At 44.4% G+C, this 23,098-nt stretch overlaps 1 protein-coding gene across 4 annotated transcripts in view; it reads left to right on the top strand.

Annotated features, from left to right (window-relative positions):
- Alpha-man-iib (alpha-Mannosidase class II b) overlaps positions 1-23,098 on the top strand; it is a 135,046-nt gene that overhangs the window by 95,156 nt on the left and 16,792 nt on the right. For all 4 annotated transcript variants that reach the window (XM_076443925.1, XM_076443924.1, XM_076443929.1 and 1 more), the window contains 2 exons: positions 7,289-7,381; positions 21,261-21,433. In XM_076443925.1, the coding sequence (XP_076300040.1) occupies positions 7,289-7,381; positions 21,261-21,433 (266 nt within the window). The remainder of the gene's footprint in view (positions 1-7,288; positions 7,382-21,260; positions 21,434-23,098) is intronic.

Genomic DNA, 23,098 nt, shown 5'->3' with positions numbered 1-23,098 from the left:
TCTCAATAGTTTGCTCAGCACTCTATGATGGAACTGTTTTGACTGAATACCGCAAGGAAACGATTGAATCGAAGGCTTCTTTGCAGCAACAATGTAAACAAAGATCCTCGTAAGATCTCGTAGAGAATCGGGCGAACGCGTTCGACCGCGAGAGTGTGCGGTGCAGGTGTACTACGCGTACGCTGCGACTTTCCATGCTCATTTCTACTTAAATTAGTTATAACTCTCGAATTCGGAAAAATTCGGAAGATTTTTTTGTTGGACTATGTTAGAGTTGATGCGTGGATATATATTCACAGCAGATTGTGTTCATTACAATAATAATAACTGGAATATAAAAACGTGGTCGGTCTATTCACAGCGTTACATCCCGCTATCTCGCCATATTAGAAACAAGTGAAGAAGTCACTTCAGCAGTGAACACACCGTAGTTCTTTCACTCACACCAGATGACTCTGTATGCAATCAGTCGGGCGCGAATTACAAATTCGTTTCTCAACAGACTATGATCGCAAAGCTTTATAGAATGTAAGGGTACCAGAAGGAGTGCTCAATTCAGCTCAATTGTATACCAAAATCGTCAATAAAGTTTTGAAATCGAAAAGAAACTTACAGAATGATTGGCAATGTTGAAATATTAATAACAATACTAATTTAGACGATAACAGAATAAAATCTGCGAAGAGTTTGTACACCTATCTCAACTCAGTACATAGTAATCAAAGCATTCCATTATCACTACTTTTCAAGAGTTCGGATAATCTGACGACAAAATGGTTCCAATAAAAGTTGAACAGTATTGAAACATGTACAAAATTATATATTTAAAATTTAAAGAAAAAATTTTTTTCGCCAACAAAATCAGAATTATTTTGATGTTTTAAATGTTAAAGTACAATTTTTATTTCGTAAGCTTATAGCCGGCGTCAAGACGAATCCAACGACCTACTTATTTGTGACCGTGAGCCCATAAATAACGCTGCAATATTTTATTCCCGTTTTTCAGCGAAATACCCCACTGTGCAACGGCGGAAACGAACAATCGTATTTTCCGCAGCTATAATTATGTACGCGAAAATATGAATGCCAAGAAACGGCTGGTCCAGAGAAATTCTCTGGCAAACGGATGGGATCTCCGAGCGGCTGTTCCGGTGGTTTTTCCAGAACGTCCTCAGCTATCACGGATATCAAGGGTATCGGAAGCGCACTCGATCCATCAGGATCCTCGCGTTGATTGATAACAGACCGAGGCTCGACGGTTTGTTCCCATCCCCTTCCTGTCCGTGTTGTCTAATAGCACGTCAAAGGAGACGCTGAAGCGTCAGGAGCGTCTACGACAGGGAGGCAAATGGGTGCATCCAGTGCACTAAGCATTCCTTTGTTCCTGAGCCGTGATTGACGCGGAATGCAGCGCGCTCTCTCCAGCCACTTCCCGCTGCGAGATCCTACAGGCAGTGCCAAACCGCGTGGACACTACGAATGTGTCCGCTGGAATGTCCTATGACGCTATAACATCAACCATCATTTTCAAAAAGTTTTAGGATGACGGGTAGTTCAGTGTGTAACAAATATGTTTCGCGTGGTTAACAGACAACGAATATAAATGTTTATTTATCAAAACAATAACACATAACAATAACGAAATAAAACGAAATGTAACAATAACAACAATAACGAGAAAACTAGATTATAACGTTAACGACTATCACGTACTACAAAGTACAAAGATATAACGTCACGTAGCGCGGACAACTCTAGAGCGATGCGTTCTCAACGAGTGCCACAAGCTTTCTGGTCTACTGGTAAAAATCCTTTTTGGTGGGAGGATTAGCAACGTGGGAAAAACCGTTAAAATAAGGGGAGGAATTCTCCGTTCCTCAAGAGTAAGGAGAAAGTTTTCTTCCCCAAAACAATTCAAAAATCGTCGCTGCCAAGGACATTGCAACGGTTGGGTCAGGGTTCTTGCAATCGTCACTTTTACGACCGAACCCTCAACGCAACCGTCCAACGTGCACACTTGAGAAGGATGGAATTTCCGCGTCCGGAAAGTCCCTCTTTCCAACGCACCATGTCCACTACAAAGTAATAAAATAGTAAAAGTAGTAAAAGTAGTAAAATGTGAATGTAACAAAAATGTTCCAAACTTGATCTACGATTTTTTCTGGTCCGTTGATGCAGCTTCAAAATTCTGATAACAATCGAACAAGATCGTTTCGCGTGGATTCAATGACCATCGGTTTTTCCGCAACCCTGTACTCGGTAAATTTTTCACAGCCCCGGTACTTCCTGTCCTCTAGCCTATAATGGTTTTTGTGTTCGGCACCCGCGCTCCGCCTTTGAAGGCTCGATTGTCCCTCTGTTCTCTCGATCCTTTTCCCTTTCGCCGACCCGTTCGTGCCTTCGTCCCGAGGGACCAAAGATCCTCCCTTCTCCCCTCGCCGCCGTCGTCGGGCTAATGGCGATCGAGCTGATAATCCGTTTCCCCGCGTTTCCGGTATTGGAATCGAGAGCTTCGTCGCATCTGTGCTCGGGAGAAGACCAATCTCCGGGTCGATTTAAGGTGAGCGCATACTAGAGGGTCACGGGAAGGCCGCGGATAGTCTCGGGAAGGCCAAAGCCGCCGATGGACGTCCACGCGGGAAGAAATCTCTAGCGGTCCGACGGCTCCACAGCAGGGAGCAGGGCTACCTGCTGTGCGCGGCAGAGAAAAAAGGTCTCCGTGGGCTCCCCACCTCTTTTAGGGAAAGGGACCTTTCTTTCAGGGAGCCCTGCTCCCTGCTGTGGAGCCGTCGCGTCGGCCCGCTAGAGATTTCTTCCCGCGTGGACGTCCATCGGCGGCTTTGGCCTACCCGAGACTATCCGCGGCCTTCCCGCGACCCTCTAGTATGCGCTCACCTTTACAAGCCTCGTTTTCGTATTTCGTCTCTCCGTCCGGTGCGGCGCGTCGTTGACTACTTTCCGGCGGTCTCGTCCGGCTAATAATCGATTTTCGCTACTTGTTCGTCGCTCGTCGACCTGTACACTTGTGGGTCGCCGCTCGTTGACCTGCGCTGCTTGTTGTCTCATCTTTCGCACGATCTGCGCGGGTGACTGTTCGTTGATCTGTGTGCTACTTGTATAGTCCGACCATTCACTGACTTGTACTACTTGTAGAGTGCGACCATTCCCTTACTTGTTCCACCCGTAGGCTGACTGTTCGTTGATTTGTACCACTTGTATCCTAGACTCTTTATCTTTACTACCTGTGGGTCGCTGCTCGTTGACATGCACTACTTGTACTACGACCATTCTCTGTTTCGTTTCACCCGTGGGCTGACTGTTCGTTGATTTATATCACTTGTATCTGGACCCTTTATCTACACTACCTGTGGGTCGACCATTCCTTGACTCGTACTACTTGGAGTCCGATCAACCCTCGACTTCCTCGTTCCAGATAATAATCCGCGAACTCCCGGCAATCTGAACATGGAACGATAATGTAATGGCTGCGTAAATAAATGTTCTAACCGAAACACAGGTGTCAGTATAAATAGTAGAACAACAGTAGAATGGCATCACTCATTTCTCGCGAGCTGACTGTTCGTTGATTTATATCACTGGTATCTGGACCCTTTATCTACACTACCTGTGGGTCGACCATTCCTTGACTCGTACTACTTGGAGTCCGATCAACCCTCGACTTCCTCGTTCCAGATAATAATCCGCGAACTCCCGGCAATCTGAACATGGAACGATAATGTAATGGCTGCATAAATAAATGTTCTAACCGAAACACAGGTGTCAGTATAAATAGTAGAATGGCATCACTCATTTCTCGCGAGCTGACTGTTCGTTGATTTATATCACTTGTATCTGGACCCTTTATCTGCACTACCTGTGGGTCGACCATTCCTTGACTCGTACTACTTGGAGTCCGATCAACCCTCGATTTCCTCGTTCCAGATAATAATCCGCGAACTCCCAGCAATCTGAACATGGAACGATAATGTAATGGCTGCGTAAATAAATGTTCTAACCGAAACACAGGTGTCAGTATAAATAGTAGAATGGCATCACTCATTTCTCGCGAGCTGACTGTTCGTTGATTTATATCACTGGTATCTGGACCCTTTATCTGCACTACCTGTGGGTCGACCATTCCTTGACTCGTACTACTTGGAGTCCGATCAACCGTCGACTTCCTCGTTCCAGATAATAATCCGCGAACTCCCGGCAATCTGAACATGGAACGATAATGTAATGGCTGCATAAATAAATGTTCTAACCGAAACACAGGTGTCAGTGTAAATAGTAGAACAACAGTAGAATGGCATCACTCATTTCTCGCGAGCTGACTGTTCGTTGATTTATATCACTTGTATCTGGACCCTTTATCTACACTACCTGTGGGTCGACCATTCCTTGACTCGTACTACTTGGAGTCCGATCAACCCTCGACTTCCTCGTTCCAGATAATAATCCGCGAACTCCCGGCAATCTGAACATGGAACGATAATGTAATGGCTGCATAAATAAATGTTCTAACCGAAACACAGGTGTCAGTATAAATAGTAGAATGGCATCACTCATTTCTCGCGAGCTGACTGTTCGTTGATTTATATCACTTGTATCTGGACCCTTTATCTGCACTACCTGTGGGTCGACCATTCCTTGACTCGTACTACTTGGAGTCCGATCAACCCTCGATTTCCTCGTTCCAGATAATAATCCGCGAACTCCCAGCAATCTGAACATGGAACGATAATGTAATGGCTGCGTAAATAAATGTTCTAACCGAAACACAGGTGTCAGTATAAATAGTAGAATGGCATCACTCATTTCTCGCGAGCTGACTGTTCGTTGATTTATATCACTGGTATCTGGACCCTTTATCTGCACTACCTGTGGGTCGACCATTCCTTGACTCGTACTACTTGGAGTCCGATCAACCGTCGACTTCCTCGTTCCAGATAATAATCCGCGAACTCCCGGCAATCTGAACATGGAACGATAATGTAATGGCTGCATAAATAAATGTTCTAACCGAAACACAGGTGTCAGTGTAAATAGTAGAACAACAGTAGAATGGCATCACTCATTTCTCGCGAGCTGACTGTTCGTTGATTTATATCACTTGTATCTGGACCCTTTATCTACACTACCTGTGGGTCGACCATTCCTTGACTCGTACTACTTGGAGTCCGATCAACCCTCGACTTCCTCGTTCCAGATAATAATCCGCGAACTCCCGGCAATCTGAACATGGAACGATAATGTAATGGCTGCATAAATAAATGTTCTAACCGAAACACAGGTGTCGGTATAAATAGTAGAACAACAGTAGAATGGCATCACTCATTTCTCGCGAGCGATTAATCTCGTGACGTACACGTCCGTCAGAGAGGGACCGATAAAAAATCTCTCGAGATCCATGCATAATGCTCGCGAGGCTTGAATTACCAGGGGCGCGATGTATTCCGTTCTCACCCCCGGTGGTTTCACGACCCGCCCTTAATAATCGTTCTCTTATCGCCCACACGTCCGTGTATTCTATTACCCGTTCCATCGAACGAGTGGTACCGTCGCGTCGCACTGACGGCTGCGGATCGCGCGCCTCGAAACTCGGCACGGCTGTCGGACATTCCAGCCGGGTCGCTTATCCGACCCGGTGATTAATTATTAATTAAAAACCGCACGGTAACGCGCGACTGCGTGTTCGCGTGGAAATTGCGAGGGACGCGCACCCGCGCGGAGAAACCGAGCGGAGTTTTTGCGCTTCGCCGTCTCGTCGCAATTTGCATACCGCGACAGTTTTTCACCTTAGATACGCGTCCCGCTCTGTCCGTGTCCGAACGAGCGTAATTAATGACAGCATCAAGGCTCCTGCGACGCGTCCACGGGGACTGGCTTGTTTGTCTTGCGCTGTCACGAGTCGGCCGCCCCTCTTAAGGGGCTAGTATAGGCTCGATTTGTAACTAGAAAGGAACTAGAATCTTACTAGAAAAATGGCTCGAAACATGGGTTTCGTACTGAACGTTGTTTGACCTTATTTAAGCAAATTGTGGGCTGGGTGAGGGCTCATTCGAAAGAGGAAGATTAGACGCAGCGCGCTTTTCTCACGAGGTTAACGAGATTATGTTAATAACTAATAATATGAGGGCCCAAAGTAGAGAACAAATCTAGGGAAAAAACCCGCAGATTTCAATGCATTTTCTGTCTCTAAAAGACTTTTTTGGCTTATGAGATGAGAAAAGCGCGCTGCTTTGAACCTTCCTCGTTAGAATGAGCCCTCACCCAGCTCAAAATATGCTCGTATAAGGTCAAACAACGTTTAGTTCCGAACCCATTCTTTCTAGTAAGATTCTAGTTATTTGCTAGATATTTGCTATTTAGTAGAATCTTACTAGATTTTGGGTCGAAAAAATGGGTTCGGAACTAAACGTTGTTTGACCTTATACGAGCATATTTTGAGCTGGGTGAGGGCTCATTCGAAAGAGGAAGATTAGACGCAGCGCGCTTTTCTCACGAGGTTAACGAGATTATGTTAATAACTAATAATATGAGGGCCCAAAGTAGAGAACAAATCTAGGAAAAAGACCCGCAGATTTCAATGCATTTTCTGTCTCTAAAAGACTTTTTTGGCTTATGAGATGAGAAAAGCGCGCTGCTTTGAACCTTCCTCGTTAGAATGAGCCCTCACCCAGCTCAAAATATGCTCGTATAAGGTCAAACAACGTTTAGTTCCGAACCCATTCTTTCTAGTAAGATTCTAGTTATTTGCTAGATATTTGCTATTTACTAGAATCTTACTAGATTTTGGGTCGAAAAAATGGGAGACAGAAAATGCATTGAAATCTGCGGGTTTTTTTCCTAGATTTTTTCTCTACTTTGGGCCCACATATTATTAGTTATTAACATAATCTCGTTAACCTCGTGAGAAAAGCGCGCTGCGTCTAACCTTCCTCTTTCGAATGAGCCCTCACCCAGCCCACAATTTGCTTAAATAAGGTCAAACAACGTTCAGTACGAAACCCATGTTTCGAGCCATTTTTCTAGTAAGATTCTAGTTCCTTTCTAGTTACAAATCGAGCCTATACTAGCCCCTTAACCCTGGACAACCGAGCTACCGCGCGTGCGAAATTAAGCCGCGACAAAAACGGGAACCGGTGATCCGAACGTTTTTAGTCGACAATAAAAATCTGTTCCTCGCGGGCAGGAACATACGTGAAAAAGTGAAATTGTCGAGCGCGCGTAGCAAACGATTGTGACGATCGGACAGACGACTAACGATTTTTCTCTTTTGCCGCAGCCGTCCTGGATGAGGAGCAGGGAGTACTGGGACGACAGTTTCGAGGCCAGGTACGCCGAGCTCAGGAAGGATCCGACCAGGCCGCCTCTGAAGGTAAGTTCCAATATAATAACCGTTCGGCGGGGAAATTTTACGGGGATTTCGCTATTAGGGGTGACGCACAGTGGGTAAAATCGACGTTCTAGCTGTTCACGGGCTAAAAACTCAAAGTCCTCGTATCGATTTTTAACGAATGCACAATGTTTCTTAAAATGTCTATTACATTCGAAAACGATAATATTAATTAAAGCTATTGAAAACTCTCGTTACAATAAACGTTCAAAGATCAAACTTTTTCGGATACGATTTATCACCGAAAAAATTCCTTCTCTTCATAATGATGTCCTGGAAAACCTACTGAAGATTAAATGACCAATTTTTTTTTTATATGAAGAATGTATATCTATGTTGAGAACGCACCAGGAACTAAACATCATTGTTCATAATTTATTATAAAAAAAAAAATATTTAATCAACTAAGGAAAATTGTCGAAGTTTTTCACCTTTGACAAGGGATAAGTTAAAATGTCCGAGGATGTGTCCATGTTCTGACAAAGTGGAACATTTTCGGCAAGATCTCTTCTAACAGATCGTGCAAAATTTAGATCCATTATAATCCATTATCAGTACACAGTCTTTTACAAATATCGATACAAAAAATTTCAAAAAAAATTTTTTTTCAATATAAAACTGCGGTCACCTTCATTATTTATTTATAACTATATATTTTTTGTTCAATAATGTTGTAGCTGACGGCAAGACGAATCCAACGACCTATTTAATGTGGTCTTTATGTATTGAAATAATGGTGAAATAGGCATGAACAGCTAGAACGTCGATTTTACCCACTGTGTGACGGTCCGAATTTGACCTTGGCCGAACGCCAGTGTAGTAGTACCCTCACACACCGTTAGAAACTGTATACGTACACGAGGTTGCAAGGGTTTCGTAGACTCCACTATACGTCTCTATAATGCACATTTGGGGCCCGTACGTAGTCACAATCGATGGATGAAAGACCCACCATTGGTGGCCTGGTCCGAAAATGGCCTACTTTTGCGTTTCCGAGGCGTAATTTTCATTATTCGGCAGCATGTAGCGGAATTCGACAAATATTGGACGGCGCGACAGTGCTGCCACAGTCAAGACCAGTGGCGCACCCAGGATGTAATCTTGGGGGGGGGGCCGAGTTAAACCCAGCCCTAGGTTTTGCGTGATGACCTTATTTTTAAGCCAAAATATTTATCATCGGTACCCAGGGCTATTCCGCGATTTTAATTTTGGAAGCTGAACATTTTTTTCTTGGTGGGGGACTTGGCCCCCTGGCTCCCCCCCCTGGGTGCGCCACTGGTCAAGACACATACATTTTCTTAAATATCGAGAGATTTAGGGTTTCTATAGAAAAAAATGAACCAGAGCACCAATTCAGGAACACATACAATGTCAATGCAACCTTTATTATGTTAAACTATACGCGTTTAAACAAAAATACCGAAATCTACGAATACGGTGGAACTACATCCCTAAACGGAGGGTTTCGGCACAAGTATCAGTTCCATTTTGGCATTTTTATCTAGAAGCGCTAGTGCATTTCCGAAATTTTACTCACTGTTTTACCGATATTTTACCGATACAATGACTGAATCGGTAAAACAGTGAGTTCCATCGTACTTCGTAGTTTTCAAACTGTGTGTTTAAACACGTATAGTTTAACATAATAAAGGTTGCATTGACATTGTATGTGTCCCTGAATATGCGGCCAGCTTCATTTTTTTTCTATAGAAACCCTAAATCTCTCGATATTTAAGAAAATGTATGTGTCTTGACTGTGGCAGCACTGTCGCGCCGCCCAATATTTGTCGAATTCCGCTACATGCTGCCGAATAATGACAATTACGCCTCGAAAACGCAAAAGTAGGCCATTTTTGGAGCTGACCGCAATTGGTGGGTCTTTTATCTATCGATTGTGACTACGTAGGGGCCCCAAATGTTTGAAAAGTGCGGAACCCTTGCAACCTCGTGTACGTCTTCTATATATATAAAAGCGAAGTCCTGACTCACCTATCAACGCCCAAGCTAAACCCTTGGACCTAGAAAGCTGAAATTTTGTACAGAGGTTTCCCTTATGATCTATACAAGGGATAAGAAAGGATATTTCGAAATTCAATCCCCAAGGGGGTGAAAAGGGGTTGCAACGTTTGTATGAGGAATATTTTGTTCGTGGTCGGATTTACTTCATACTTGGTCATAATGCTCTTCGATATAATTAATCAAACACCTGTTTCAGCATTTTAAAAAATTGAACCCCCAAGGGGGTGAAAAGGGGTTGCAACGTTTGTATGAGGAATATTTTGTTCGTGGTCGGATTTACTTCATACTTGGTCATAATGCTCTTCGATATAATTAATCAAACACCTGTTTCGGCATTTTAAAAAATTGAACCCCCAAGGGGGTGAAAAGGGGTTGCAACGTTTGTATGAGGAATATTTTGTTCGTGGTCGGATTTACTTCGTACTTGGTCTTAATGCTCTTTGATATAATTAATCAAACACCTGTTTCGGCATTTTAAAAAATTGAACCCCCAAGGGGGTGAAAAGGGGTTGCAACGTTTGTATGAGGAATATTTTGTTCGTGGTCGGATTTACTTCATACTTGGTCATAATGCTCTTCGATATAATTAATCAAACACCTGTTTCGGCATTTTAAAAAATTGAACCCCCAAGGGGGTGAAAAGGGGTTGCAACGTTTGTATGAGGAATATTTTGTTCGTGGTCGGATTTACTTCGTACTTGGTCTTAATGCTCTTTGATATAATTAATCAAACACCTGTTTCGGCATTTTAAAAAATTGAACCCCCAAGGGGGTGAAAAGGGGTTGCAACGTTTCTATGAGGAATATTTTGTTCGTGGTCGGATTTACTTCGTACTTGGTCTTAATGCTCTTTGATATAATTAATCAAACACCTGTTTCGGCATTTTAAAAAATTGAACCCCCAAGGGGGTGAAAAGGGGTTGCAACGTTTGTATGAGGAATATTTTGTTCGTGGTCGGATTTACTTCGTACTTGGTCTTAATGCTCTTTGATATAATTAATCAAACACCTATTTCGGCATTTTGAGAAATTGATTCCCTAAGGGGGTGAAAAGGGGTTTTGAAATCTAAGATTGCGGCATGACATAAAATTAAAACTCTATAGGGGTGAATGGGGGGTTAAAAGGTTTTATATGGAGAAACGATATCAATTTCCGAGGGCATTAAACGGTTTTCTGTGCGAGCGAAGCCGCGGGCAAAAGCTAGTATACAATGTCTAGCGTTGTGTGAGGGTACCACCACACTGGCGCTCGACCAAGGTCAAATTCGGACCCACAGCCTTAACAGACGTTCCCTAGGTGCACCTCGGTCATCGCGACGCGACGGGTGCACTCGTTATCGAAAGCTTAAGCGTTGAAAAGCCTCGGGTTCGACACGGTCGAGTAAATCAACGAGCGACGACCGACCAAATATTGAGCACGAAAGCAGCGCGCGCGCGGGACGAAAGAGGCTGGTGCAGCCGCTTTCGGGCAGCTTTGATGAAGCATTCCCATTAGTGGCCCTGCGAAGGGCCAGGGGACGCGCACGAACTGCTGGTTAAGGGACGGGCTGCGGCTAACAGCGTACAAAGGTTCGCAGAGGAAACCGCGGCACGCGGCGGCAACCGACGCGGCTGTGCTCTGAAATACGCCGAAATGCGCCGCATACACCAGAGATTTTCGACCGCTGGCTGTCCAAGGGGTTTCGCGCGACTCCGAACTACACGACTGCAAAATTATCCGCCGTTGCGAAACGTTCTTCCAGCCGGGTTGCGCTCGAACGTGAACGTACAAGCCTGTCCGCCCTGTCGTTGACCTCTATCACTCGTTGCCGGACCGTTCGTCGACGTTACTACTCCTGCTCCGACCGTTCTTCTATTTGTACCACTTGCGGACCGACCATTCTTCTGGTTTTACTACTTGTAGCCTGATCATTCGTCTGTCTGAACTACTCGTAGCCCGATCTTTCGTTTACTATCACTACTTACAGCCTGACCTCGCATCGACTTGCACTACTTACAAGGAGAGTGCAAGGTCGACTAAGTCTCAGATTTGATTGAAACTTTGTACAGTTATAGATGATGTATACCTCGTTATAGGCGCAGATGCTCAATAGTTTTTAAGATATTTGTAATTAAAATTTTTCATTGGCATCAGATGGAAATTGCTTGGTTTTATGGGGACATTAATCTGATGTTGGTAGCCTTTTTTGTAGGTGGACGCGTAAAAGACATATGAAGGTCAACTTTATTTTTTTAAACGGAGTGCGGTATTTTTTGATACATCAATCGACGCAGCTGGACATTCGTTATAAAAAGGTACTGACCTATGTGTGTCGAAAAGTTAGTAGTTCAGGAGATATTTCAATTTAAATAACTCTAAAACACCATTACTGTCGTACTAAGACGTTGCACAAGTAAGTAAACGCTAAAAGTCTTATTGTTGGTACGACAGTAACGGTGTTTCAGAGTTATTCAAATTGAAATATCTCCTAAACTACTAACTTTTCGACATACATAGGTTAGTACTGCACAACTTTCATCTGAAACATTTTTTTGCGTGTAATCAATATTTTTGGAAATGTTGTTTGAAATATCGATCGCAAGATAATGAAATGTATAATATTCAAATGTTCTCGGCGCAACGGTTCGATCAGTTAATAGGGCAGATATTTTAAAGTTTCTGGTTTTACATTGTGAAAATATATTTTTCAGACGCAGTTTTTTCTACTTTCTTGAAAATGATCTGAATGAAGATCGAAACGTTGAAAGTTCCTAACTAACGTGCAAATTTTGCTTTTTTCCTATTAACTGATCGAACCGTTGCGCCGAGAACATTTGAATATTATACATTTTTGGAAATATTCGTCTGTAACGCTTTCCAATGTTCACCCTGTGTATTCATGGTAATTGAAAACCTTGAACGATGAATATCTTAAAAACTATTGAGTATCTGCGGCTATAATGGGGTATACACATTAACAGGAGAACGAGATCTATAACTGTACAAAGGAGTTTTCAATCAAATCTGAGATTCATCGACCTCGCACTATTCTTGTTAGACATACACTGTACGCTGACCTAGGATTCCTTTACTTTCACTTCTTACGGCCTGACCTTAAATCGGCTTGTACTACAAGCACTCTGACCATTCGTCGACTTGTGCTACTTACTCGATCCGCTGGTTCTCAATCCTCCCGTTCGACTGATGGCAGGATTTTCGGAAGAATACCGTGGCCAGGGATCAAAAACCTAACCCGAATCGGATTCGGTTCTCAATAACCCGCTGTAACCCGCGTAGCTTCGGTAACCGGTTACTAGATGGCCAACTGTAACCCGGTTAACCGGTTGAAAACCGTAACCCGAATCGGTTTCGGTTTTTGGTAACCCATGAAACACTGTAACCCACACTAAGAGCGGGTTTTGAGTACGCAAAGTTTGAACTTCTTTTCTTATTTATAATTATGCTTTGGCGCCAATCAGTTGAATTTATCTAGAAATCGATTTTAAATAATATGAGGACAACTTATTATTGATAAAGAAATTTGGTAAAGAAATTTGTATTTTAGGTAATTATGAAGAGTATGAATGTTGTGTGTTTCGGAAGGAACGTATATGTATACATATATAATAAGGCAATAATGAGCCAAGAATGCCTGGTATTATGGTATCGTTGTTGGAGCGTCGATTGGCAATTGTTTGACGCGGAACGGAAAACGAAACGAAGAAAAGATTTATCAACTGTTTTTCGATTTTTTATTGTTATGGGTTGCCCATCCATCCCATTCTTATTTCACACGTTGTGTTGAAAACATTTATATTTATTCAGATTGTTTTTATTGTGTGTTCACGTTTAACTAGTGACATTATAGATGACATCATAACACTTTGGACAAACGAATTCGATCTTTAATTTTGAAAATTATTGTTATTATCTAATAATCTAATTTAAAAAGCTCTTTTCAATATGATTATTACCTGAACCTGTTTATTTATAATACGTTTGCTATAAATACTTTACGATTCGGGTTATATTCCGTGAATCTCTGTTTAATAGTGAGTAACCCGCTCCGAGCGGGTTAACCTGCTCTCTCTAAGATTTGAGAACCGTTCCCTCGAGGATAGTATGGGTTACAGCGGGTTACAGTAACCTTCCTTGGTTAACCGGGTTTGGGTTAGGGTTAGGCGTCGGGTTAGAATCCCTGACCGTGGCGCGTTTCGGATTCGGGAGGCCGACGAAAGAGTGCGAAGTTCGAGGCGGGAAGCTCGATCGCGTAATAATCGGATCTGCGTAATGAAGCGGCACGATGCTGACGGGCACGACGGATGGAAGGGTCCGTTTACAACGACAAGCAACCAGGGAATACAGAGAAAGAGAGAGAGAGAGAGAGATAGAACCGAGGAGTGCAAGCTTACCGAGCGTGCAGCCGTGTACGTGCTTCCTGAAGCCTCAAGGCGGGTTCCGCGCGTCGAGCAGACGGGGACGAAACTTCGTTAACGAATCTCTGAAATGCCTCGGATGCGTCGGCTTAATTAGCTCGCGAACGTGAATGCTGGGCTGCCGTTGCCAGGCTCCGCCGCGACGAGACGCGACTACGCGACTGTAAACGCGGCTACACAGTCCGCAGCCCCCGGCACCGGTCGATTCGCTCGAATTTATGTCCTGACCTCCGTGCAAGTTCGACAATATCGAAAACTGCGAACCCGTTCCCGAGAGCTCGCGCAACACGTCTCTCTCATTTCCACGGTAGTGCCTCTCTGCTGATCCGAGACTTTTCCATAAGGAATGACGTTCCCACGTCCCGTAAGCAGAGACCCGTCTAGAAAATAAATTCTAGACGGGAGATGATAGAGGCAGTAGATTCATTTCGTTATTCTCTAGATTGATTCCAACGATAGGAATCTTTGAATCAAAATAATTCTTTCAGGTTATAGTATAGTAAAATATAGCAGGGACCATAACTGTTGTAACTAGACTGCGGATCTTTATGCAAAATAACAATTGTCTGCATCGATTGCAAGACATAGAAACCAAATTGAATGTTATTTCTTCCCTTAACGATTTTAATAGAGGAGAAATTATATATTGGCATTTTCAATTTTTTAAATTTTCTAACAATTTTGCATTTCATCTACTTAATTTTGCTATAAATGCATTAAGATCCGCAGTCTAGTTATAACCAAGAAGAAAAATAGTCGTAGGATAACAAGTAGTTCATCGATTAGAATCGTATTGGTTACAGATAAGATTATAAATGACCGAACATTTTTTGTCTTGTTGGTAAATGTTATCGTTGAGAGAAATTCATTTCGAGCACTTATAACTATAGACTGCGGATTTTATGCATTTATGATAAAAATGTTTCATGTTTAAAATCATTTAAGACCTTCAATGTATTGGTTTCAGCTTGCTAGGATAATTAAAAGAAGAATATAATTTTTACTTGGCTCCTCTGTCCTGCAATCAGTGCAAATATTTTCTTATTTTGCATGAAGATCCCGCAGTCTACTTATAATGTGAGAAATTTCATTCGACCGTTCGTAACAATTATCGATAAGAGAAATTTATTTCGATCGTTCATAACAGTTATTCGATGAAGGAAATTTGTAATAGTTATTATTAAATAGTACAACTTTCAAATGGTAGACGATCAATTATTTCATAAAAAAATTTTTATTCGTAAAAGTAATTGATTTGAAAATATGTACATATTAACATTTATGAAATCGGGATGACCACTCCACTTCCGCAACGCGAGATCGTGGTCCATCGTGCGTCCTCGGTGAACGTCGTGTGCCCCTCGGAGGGCGATCATCGCAGGCCAATCACGCCTAGGGGAAAACCGGCATCTAGTCTGGAATTCATCGAGGTCGATCGCGCGGAAACTTCCCGATGAAGATTCATAAGCGTCCAATTTCCCTAGGCCGCTGTTCCGCCGTGGCTCTTTTTCCCCGCAGTTTCTCGCGGCATCAGCGAATATTTAACGCGATGCTTCTCTCTCTCTCCTTCTCTCTGATCTTTCAAAGAAAAAGAGAAAGACAAAAAGGTAGAACTGCTGCGACAAAGGATTACAATAAACCGATACGCTCGTGATCATCGTTGGAAGCCGGGGCATGCCGAATCCCGAGCATAGTTCGCCGACGAATCCCTATTATGCATCCCCGTTTATTACTGGACCGCGCGATGCAACCCCCGTTCCGAACGTTCCGACGCGTTTCACCGGGTTGCATCGCGTTGCACCGACGTCCGATCGATGGCGCCGGCTACAGATTGTTTGGGAGGAAGCCTATTCAGCCGCGAAAGAGAGAGAGAGAGAGAGAATCGGGGAGGGAGCTCATGAACTCCTACGTGGCCGGAATAGCCCGCGAGCGATTCGAAGAATTTCATTTTGTACGGTGCTGCCCCGATAGTTGATCACCGGTCCGTCCGATTTCCCCTCGGATCGATTCCACCGTCGCGTCCCGTCGCGTCGTCTAATATCGTCGGAATTGTCCGACATTTCCCGTCGTCGGCAATCCGGGACAACGGGGGACAAGCAGAGAGGCAGTACCGCACAATGCGGACGACAGATCCAGCATGCGAGTCACGCGATCCAATTCGCAGGCTCCAAAGGCCGGCGTTAATTACGCGACCGAACCGAATGCCACGGAACCGAACCGAACGGTCATCTCTCGCGTTTAATAATCCAGCTGCTGCTGCTGCTGCTACTGCTAGCAAAACCAGTTCGACGATATACTGATTTGTATGCATGACACCATCCTCGGCTCAGCTCGCCTGCGATCAGAAGACCCTCCGACACACGCCCCTTAGCCCTTCGATCCCTTCACAGATTCCAACACCGTGATCAGTTCCGACGTAGTTTCCCAGACAACTTCGTCAGCTACTTCCGGGAATCACGATCGCACGACAATCGCCCGCGGAGAGAGAGAGAGTTCGATGGGGAATTTAGCTCCCCGAGGACCATCTTGCTCCTCAAACCCCTGATAACCGAGCCATCGTGCGGGGGACGAAAAAGGTGGATGCACATCGAGCAGCACGATTGCACACGATTCGACTACTGCTTCTTGTAGAAATGATCGTTTTACTTATGTGTGAATTGTTCTCCAAATCGATTAACCACCAGTCGATTTTTCTTTGCATTTTACTATATGTCTATGTAAAATGCCATAGACATATAGAGATAGACTGCGTGGCCTGAACGAAGCGCTGAAGCCCACAATGGCGGCGTGCGAGAGAGAGAGAGCATTAGCCGGGGTCCATAGCGCTCTCTTTCTATATGATGTGTCGACACATCAATTAGAAAGAGAGCGCTATGGACCCCGGCTAATGCTCTCTCTCTCAATCTTTGTACCGCGCGCCGCCATTGTGAGCTTCAACTCGCCCATAAGACGGCGCAGTCTATCTCTATATGTCTGTGGCATTTTACTGGCGACCTATTCATTGGAGACTAGAGGGGAGTTGTTGCTCGCGAGCTTCGCGAGTAGGGTTAGTGGTACCCATTTTATTTTTGTGTACGTGACGAAATAAATTTAAATCGAAATTAACTAACTGGCGAATGTTTATAATGTCGACAATGTAAATTGCTATTGAAATATTGATTAAAAGCTACAACGTTCGTTCTTTTGTTGTATTGAAATATGATTCTAAAAGCACTTTTAGTTTTCCCCGAATTTTCATGTTTCCGGGCAACTTTTCCAATTTTTTTTTAAATCTAAAAACCTGATTCGGATTACAACGAACATTAAAAAAAAAAGAATTAGCCAAATCGGTCCAGCCGTTCTCCCGTGATGTCGTGACCAACGAACAGCATTTGATTTTTATTATACAGGGTGTCCCAAAATTCGTGAAAATCCCGAAAGGGGGTGGTTCCTGAGACCATTTCAAGCGACATTTTCCTTTGCAAAAATGTTATCCGCGGCTTTGTTTAGGAGTTATTAACGAAAAACACGGACCAATCAGAGCGCGACCTAGTCGGCCCGGCGCGCCAACTGTCGATTGGCCGACTGTGCCAACTCGCGTCTAGGTCGCGCTCTGATTGGTCCGTGTTTTTCGTTAATAACTCCTAAACAAAGCCGCGGATAACATTTTTGCAAAGGAAAATGTCGCTTGAAATGGTCTCAGGAACCACCCCCTTTCGGGATTTTCACGAATTTTGGGACATCCCTGTATAGATTATTCTTAGTGGCTCTTAGTGGATCTACATGCAAAATAAAAATCTTCTACCTGAAGTGCAGCAATCTTTGAGCCGTTGATTTTTATTTAAAGTGACATATAAGTCCATTTATATTTAAATTGGGATATTTACAGTAAACGTACTGATTATTCAAACTGGAGCAACTGTCCAAAAAGTGAGGTTAACTTTTTAAATATTAATTAATACTAATTCATTAAAATTATCTTCATCACTGCGTTCGGACATTATCAATAATGGACTGGACTCGGGCCACTTTCAAAGTGATGTTTTTAATTATTGATATAACTGCGAAGATTTGTGTATCAAAAATGTTATCGTATAGTCTGAATATTCTGAACCACAAAATGTTGTTTATGACAGCTTACTTTCAACAAAAAACAATTGACAAACGGACTTGGACCACTTTCAGAATAATCGACTCATTTATCTTCTTTCTTAATCTGTTTAACAGGTCGGAAATAATGTAATAATGTTTTTACTGTCTTAAATTACAACGAGTCATCATTCTGATAAATGCGTAAAATCCGCTGTCTAATTAGCAGACACGGTACACTTTCATATTATATCATTTACGTTCCAGAATTTTAACGTGGATAGACTAATACAAAAGTTTGAGAAGCTTTTAAACCTACGAACGCATATAATTTCGTGAATTTTCTGTTTTACCTTGAGGCAAATGAGCGATTCACGTAATGTCCGTGTCTCGCGTTTACAGACCTCCAGGTGTACGTCACGCATACTTCGCAGGGTGCGGCGTTTCAACTTTTATTGGCGAGCGTTCGAATACTTTCGCGAACCACTGTACGCCCCCGTAAAAACCAGTCTAGCTTGTAAAAATGTCGGCCCTCGGTCTCTTTTCCCCCAGATAAACGTAATGGAACGGTCGCGGAGCCCAACCACCCAGGGTCTACTTACCCCCAAACCGCCCTCTCTCAGAGTCCCTGTCTCTCGCACTCGCGACCTCTATTCCTGCAACCACCCGAGGCCACTTGCTTATTGATGTTTATTTATTAAACGAGATTGCATATTTTCGAGCTCGCCTGGAAATGTCCCTAGACGACGAATAGTTCCCTCGAACTTCGGAATTCTGGTTGGAGAGTTCGAGTCTTCCGCGATACACACACCCCCTCTCACGTGTTCCTCCCGCATGGTTGCTTTATCGAACGAGATTCCTCGGGGGAGAAAGAGTTTGAAAAATTCCCTAGATGCGCCGACAGTTTCTGCGATGAAAATCTCCCTGGGATTTGCCACGGAGAAACTCCTTTGCATCGGTCTTTCGTTGTAATTCGCTGGCTTCGCGACTCGGTTGTTGAACGGATCTTTTACTAAAACCTCGATTCCAGTTCGCAAGAATTTCAGATCCCAGACTTTTTCACCAACTGCTAGATCGGCCGGCCGGACCAGTGTGCGCTGGCCCTTTGAATCGCGATAAGAAACCTCTGGCCGCGCCGGGAATCAAAAGCTTCGAATATTCCCGCGACAACCTCGGATAATGATATCGCAGCAGATGGGGTGGGGTGGGGGGGAAGGCGGGGATAGAATCGCGTCCGCGTTAGGGCATTGTTGTGCGCGTTTTCGAGAAGGACACCCCCGGCCTTGTCGCGCCATTGTGACCCGGCCGACAATGGCCTGATGAGCCGGCATTGTCGAACTTGTCGAAGTCAGCCGCGACCAGAGCCGCGAGATGAAAGGCCCTGGACCGAAGCCGGGGGAGGAGCACGACGGGGCTCGATGGAATCGCTCTCGTCCGGGAATCCGTCTAAACATTTGTCCCGGTGAATCGACGGGATCCCGATCAAAGCCGACCATCTCTACCCCTCTCGCTCTCGCTCTCTTTTCCCTTCGGACGTTCGCGGCGAAAACCCCTCGGGCCGGAAACGCGATTCATCGACGCCCGGGCAGACGAAGAGCCTGCCATTTTCTCGCCAGGCTCGATTAAAATCGGTCCTTCAGCCCCGCCGAGCACAGTCCTTTTGTCGAGGCTTTTCTTCGATGGATTGACATTATGCTCGTCGTTTTAAACACATCACTTTGCCTTCGTTTATCATTGCGAGTTCAAATAAGTCTCCGCCGTTTTCCATCTTAAATTGGGCACTTATTGCGAAAGAACGGTACCTTATGTGTTTTATTCGAAGTACATCGCTGGCCACTACTTCTCCTCATCTTTCTGGCAGCATCCGGATACCGCGTCGGACGAACGTTTCATCTTTTGACGCTATCCGTGAATCGACTCAATTTTTGGTATCTTCATATAATGTGAAATGCTGCTCAGACAGGTGATGCGTCATCGATCGAAACAAGTAGTAATCGGAAGGAGCAATGTCTGGCGAATACGGCGGGTTGGGTAAAACTTCCCAATTAAGGGGGCCGTCTCCGAGCAGATGACGGTCGCGCGTGAACACTCGCACACCGCTACGTACGCGAGAATTGCTAGGATCAGGGAAATGTGTTCTGATTTCTCGATAATGCAAAGACGGGGGTTTTTATTAGTCAAAATCGCTAGATAAAAGATCAATCTAGCGCGCTGTTTGCTTCAAAAGTCGTTCTTTTACGTTTCCGAGCAATGATTTTGCAATATTCGGCTGCATGTTGCCCGTCGGAGAGGCTAGTACGCCGGCGTGACTGCAGCGCCATCTGACGGGCAACATGCAGCCGAATATTGCAAAATCATTGCTCGGAAACGTAAAAGAACGACTTTTGAAGCAAACAGCGCGCTAGATTGATCTTTTATCTAGCGATTTTGACTAATAAAAACCCCCGTCTTTGCATTATCGAGAAATCAGAACACATTTCCCTGATCCTAGCAATTCTCGCGTACGTAGCGGTGTGCGAGTGTTCACACGCGACCGTCATCAAAAATTATTTTAACCCCTTCTATTATTTGATCCCTCGGATCTATTTTTCTATTCACCATAGGAGGATTAACAGGAATTATATTATCAAACTCTTCAATTGATATTATACTTCATGATACTTATTACGTAATTGGACATTTTCACTATGTTTTATCTATAGGGGCAGTATTTGCCATTATTGCTAGATTAATTCACTGATACCCAATTTTTACTGGATTAACTTTGAATAAAAAAATATTAAACATTTTTTCGTTTTGACCGGCGCCGCAACATGAGGACGAGCATTATCATGCAGAAGAATGATTTCCTCGCTTTCGAATGATTCCCAATGATTTTAAACGATGTGAAATCGCTTGTTGAGTCACTGATAACGCAAGTGCAAGTTCTTCTTGCGTTTGGCACGAATCTTCATTCAATAATGCTTCCAATTCCGCGTCCTCGTACACTTTCGGCCTTGCACTGCGTTCTTTGTCTGCGACATCAAATTCACCGTTCGTAAACTTTTGAAACCACTCACTACAACTTCTCTCACTTAATGCAACTCAATCGATGCGCCTCAGCTGCAGATGTCTTCGAATTAAAGAAGTAAATCTGAACGTCCCGCAGATGACGTTTATTCGGCTCAAAACTTGACATTTTCGTACGAAAAAAAAATATACGATACACAATCGCTAATATTTCGAGGTTATGTTGTGCAACCTCGCGATACGTCGTCTTACATCTGACACTAGCCGCCGTAACTTATTGCGCTATCCGATTTCTAACGGCGGAGACTTATTTGCACAGCCAATACATTGCTGTCTCGCGTGTTTTCAGGTGATCCTGGTGCCCCACAGCCACACGGACCCGGGATGGCTGAAGACGTACGAGCAGTACTTCCACAGTTCAACGAGGAGCATCCTGAACAACATGGTCTCGAAGCTGCAGCAGTGGCCTAACATGACCTTCATCTGGAGCGAAGTGTCCTTCTTGTCGCTGTGGTGGGAAAGGTGAGAGAACGTGTTCGTCGTAAAAAAAAAAAAGAAAAGTATAACCTTGGCTCTCTGTAAGCTCGTTACCGACCCCGAACGGTGTACTTTCGTCTCGCCATCTGACGTCCGGTCATCCTCCAAGTACTGCTTTCAACTTGCAACGCTTGGCTTGTCTTCCGCGACAATCGTAAATTGGTCTGCGTGAAGTGTACGATTAGAATTGCGTTCGAGGAAACATTTTTGGAAGTTGCAGGAGGGTTGATGAAAACTACTGACGAGACGGGAACAGTGGGAGGATTCGGGACATTGCCAGGCGACCAAACGGAATAGTCTGGTCGAGGGAGCCAGGTTTTTACGTCGGCGTTAGGGCCTTCCTTGCACGGCGTCCCTCGAACGACGACAGTCGTAAAACGGGCCATTAGGACCGGCAGATAGCGACCGGAATGGCACTACCTCGAGAGAGCAGTTAAGACGTCCCCTGGAACAGAGAATATTCCCCAGGCTTTCTCTTTTAACGATCGAAAGAACGCGCCGGGATAAAGATGAGGGAGTATCGCCGGCATAAAGGCATCCAGAGGGGAGGGTGGACCCCGAGACACAGCTTGGGGAAGCTAGGAAAAAGGGGTTTTTTTTCCTAGGAGCGACGGTGAAGGATCGAGGGTTCTGACCGTTTCGTCAAAGACGAGCGGAATTCGAATATCGCTCGATAAGAGGATAACGGGAAGGAGAATCGAACTCTGTTTGCGTGGGACGCCATATTGGAAACGCCGGGCTTGGAAATGGTCTGTTAGGGGAATAACGACACGATTCCGTTGAGATAACATCGATTGACGTTTGCTCCTTCCCGGGGATGGAAAAATGATACTTTGTTCGACTGTAACGTCGGAAGAGCCTAACATCAAGTAGCTCGTTCAAGACGGGAAACTGAGCTTGTTACCTTCGAAGAGACGAGATACTCTTCTTCCACCTACGGGATTCGAAATCTCTGCTGGGTTCGATCAGAAAACTAAACAACCTCGCTGAAACCTTGTTAGAAATCTCGAGGTGGATGCTCACAGCTGGCGGCCATCTTGGAACAACACTGTCGATAAAACAGGTCCTCCAGAACGGGAAACAGAACTTGTTATCGGCAAAGAGACCGAGAAGTACTCTTATTCCAGCTCCAGGATTCGAAATCTCCGCTCGCTTCGATCAGAAGATCAAACAATTTTGCTAAAATTACAACAGAAATCTCGAGGTGGACGCCAGCAGGCGGCGGCCATCTTGGATCCCCGATTCGATCGGGAGCGAGCTGGGAAACGTAGCGAGATCCCAGCGATTGTTAAGAAGGAGCCCGCGGTCTTACCTGGAGGTATAATTCACTTGGCCAAAGGGGGTTAGACGCGAATACGCTAGCAGAAAACTGAACAACCTCGTTGAAACCTTGTTAGAAACTTCGAGGTGGATGCTCACAGCTGGCGGCCATCTTGGAACAACACTGCCGATAAACAGGTCCTCCAGAACGGGAAACAGAACTTGTTATCGGCAAAGAGACCGAGAAGTACTCTTATTCCAGCTCCAGGATTCGAAATCTCCGCTCGCTTCGATCAGAAGATCAAACAATTTTGCTAAAATTACAACAGAAATCTCGAGGTGGACGCCAGCAGGCGGCGGCCATCTTGGATCCCCGATTCGATCGGGAGC

This window comes from Lasioglossum baleicum, chromosome 20 (assembly GCF_051020765.1).
Source record: "Lasioglossum baleicum chromosome 20, iyLasBale1, whole genome shotgun sequence".
Taxonomy (NCBI): Eukaryota; Metazoa; Arthropoda; class Insecta; order Hymenoptera; family Halictidae; genus Lasioglossum; species Lasioglossum baleicum.
The sequence above is the reverse complement of the archived record's forward strand: the minus strand, read 5'-3'. Positions and strand labels throughout refer to the sequence as shown.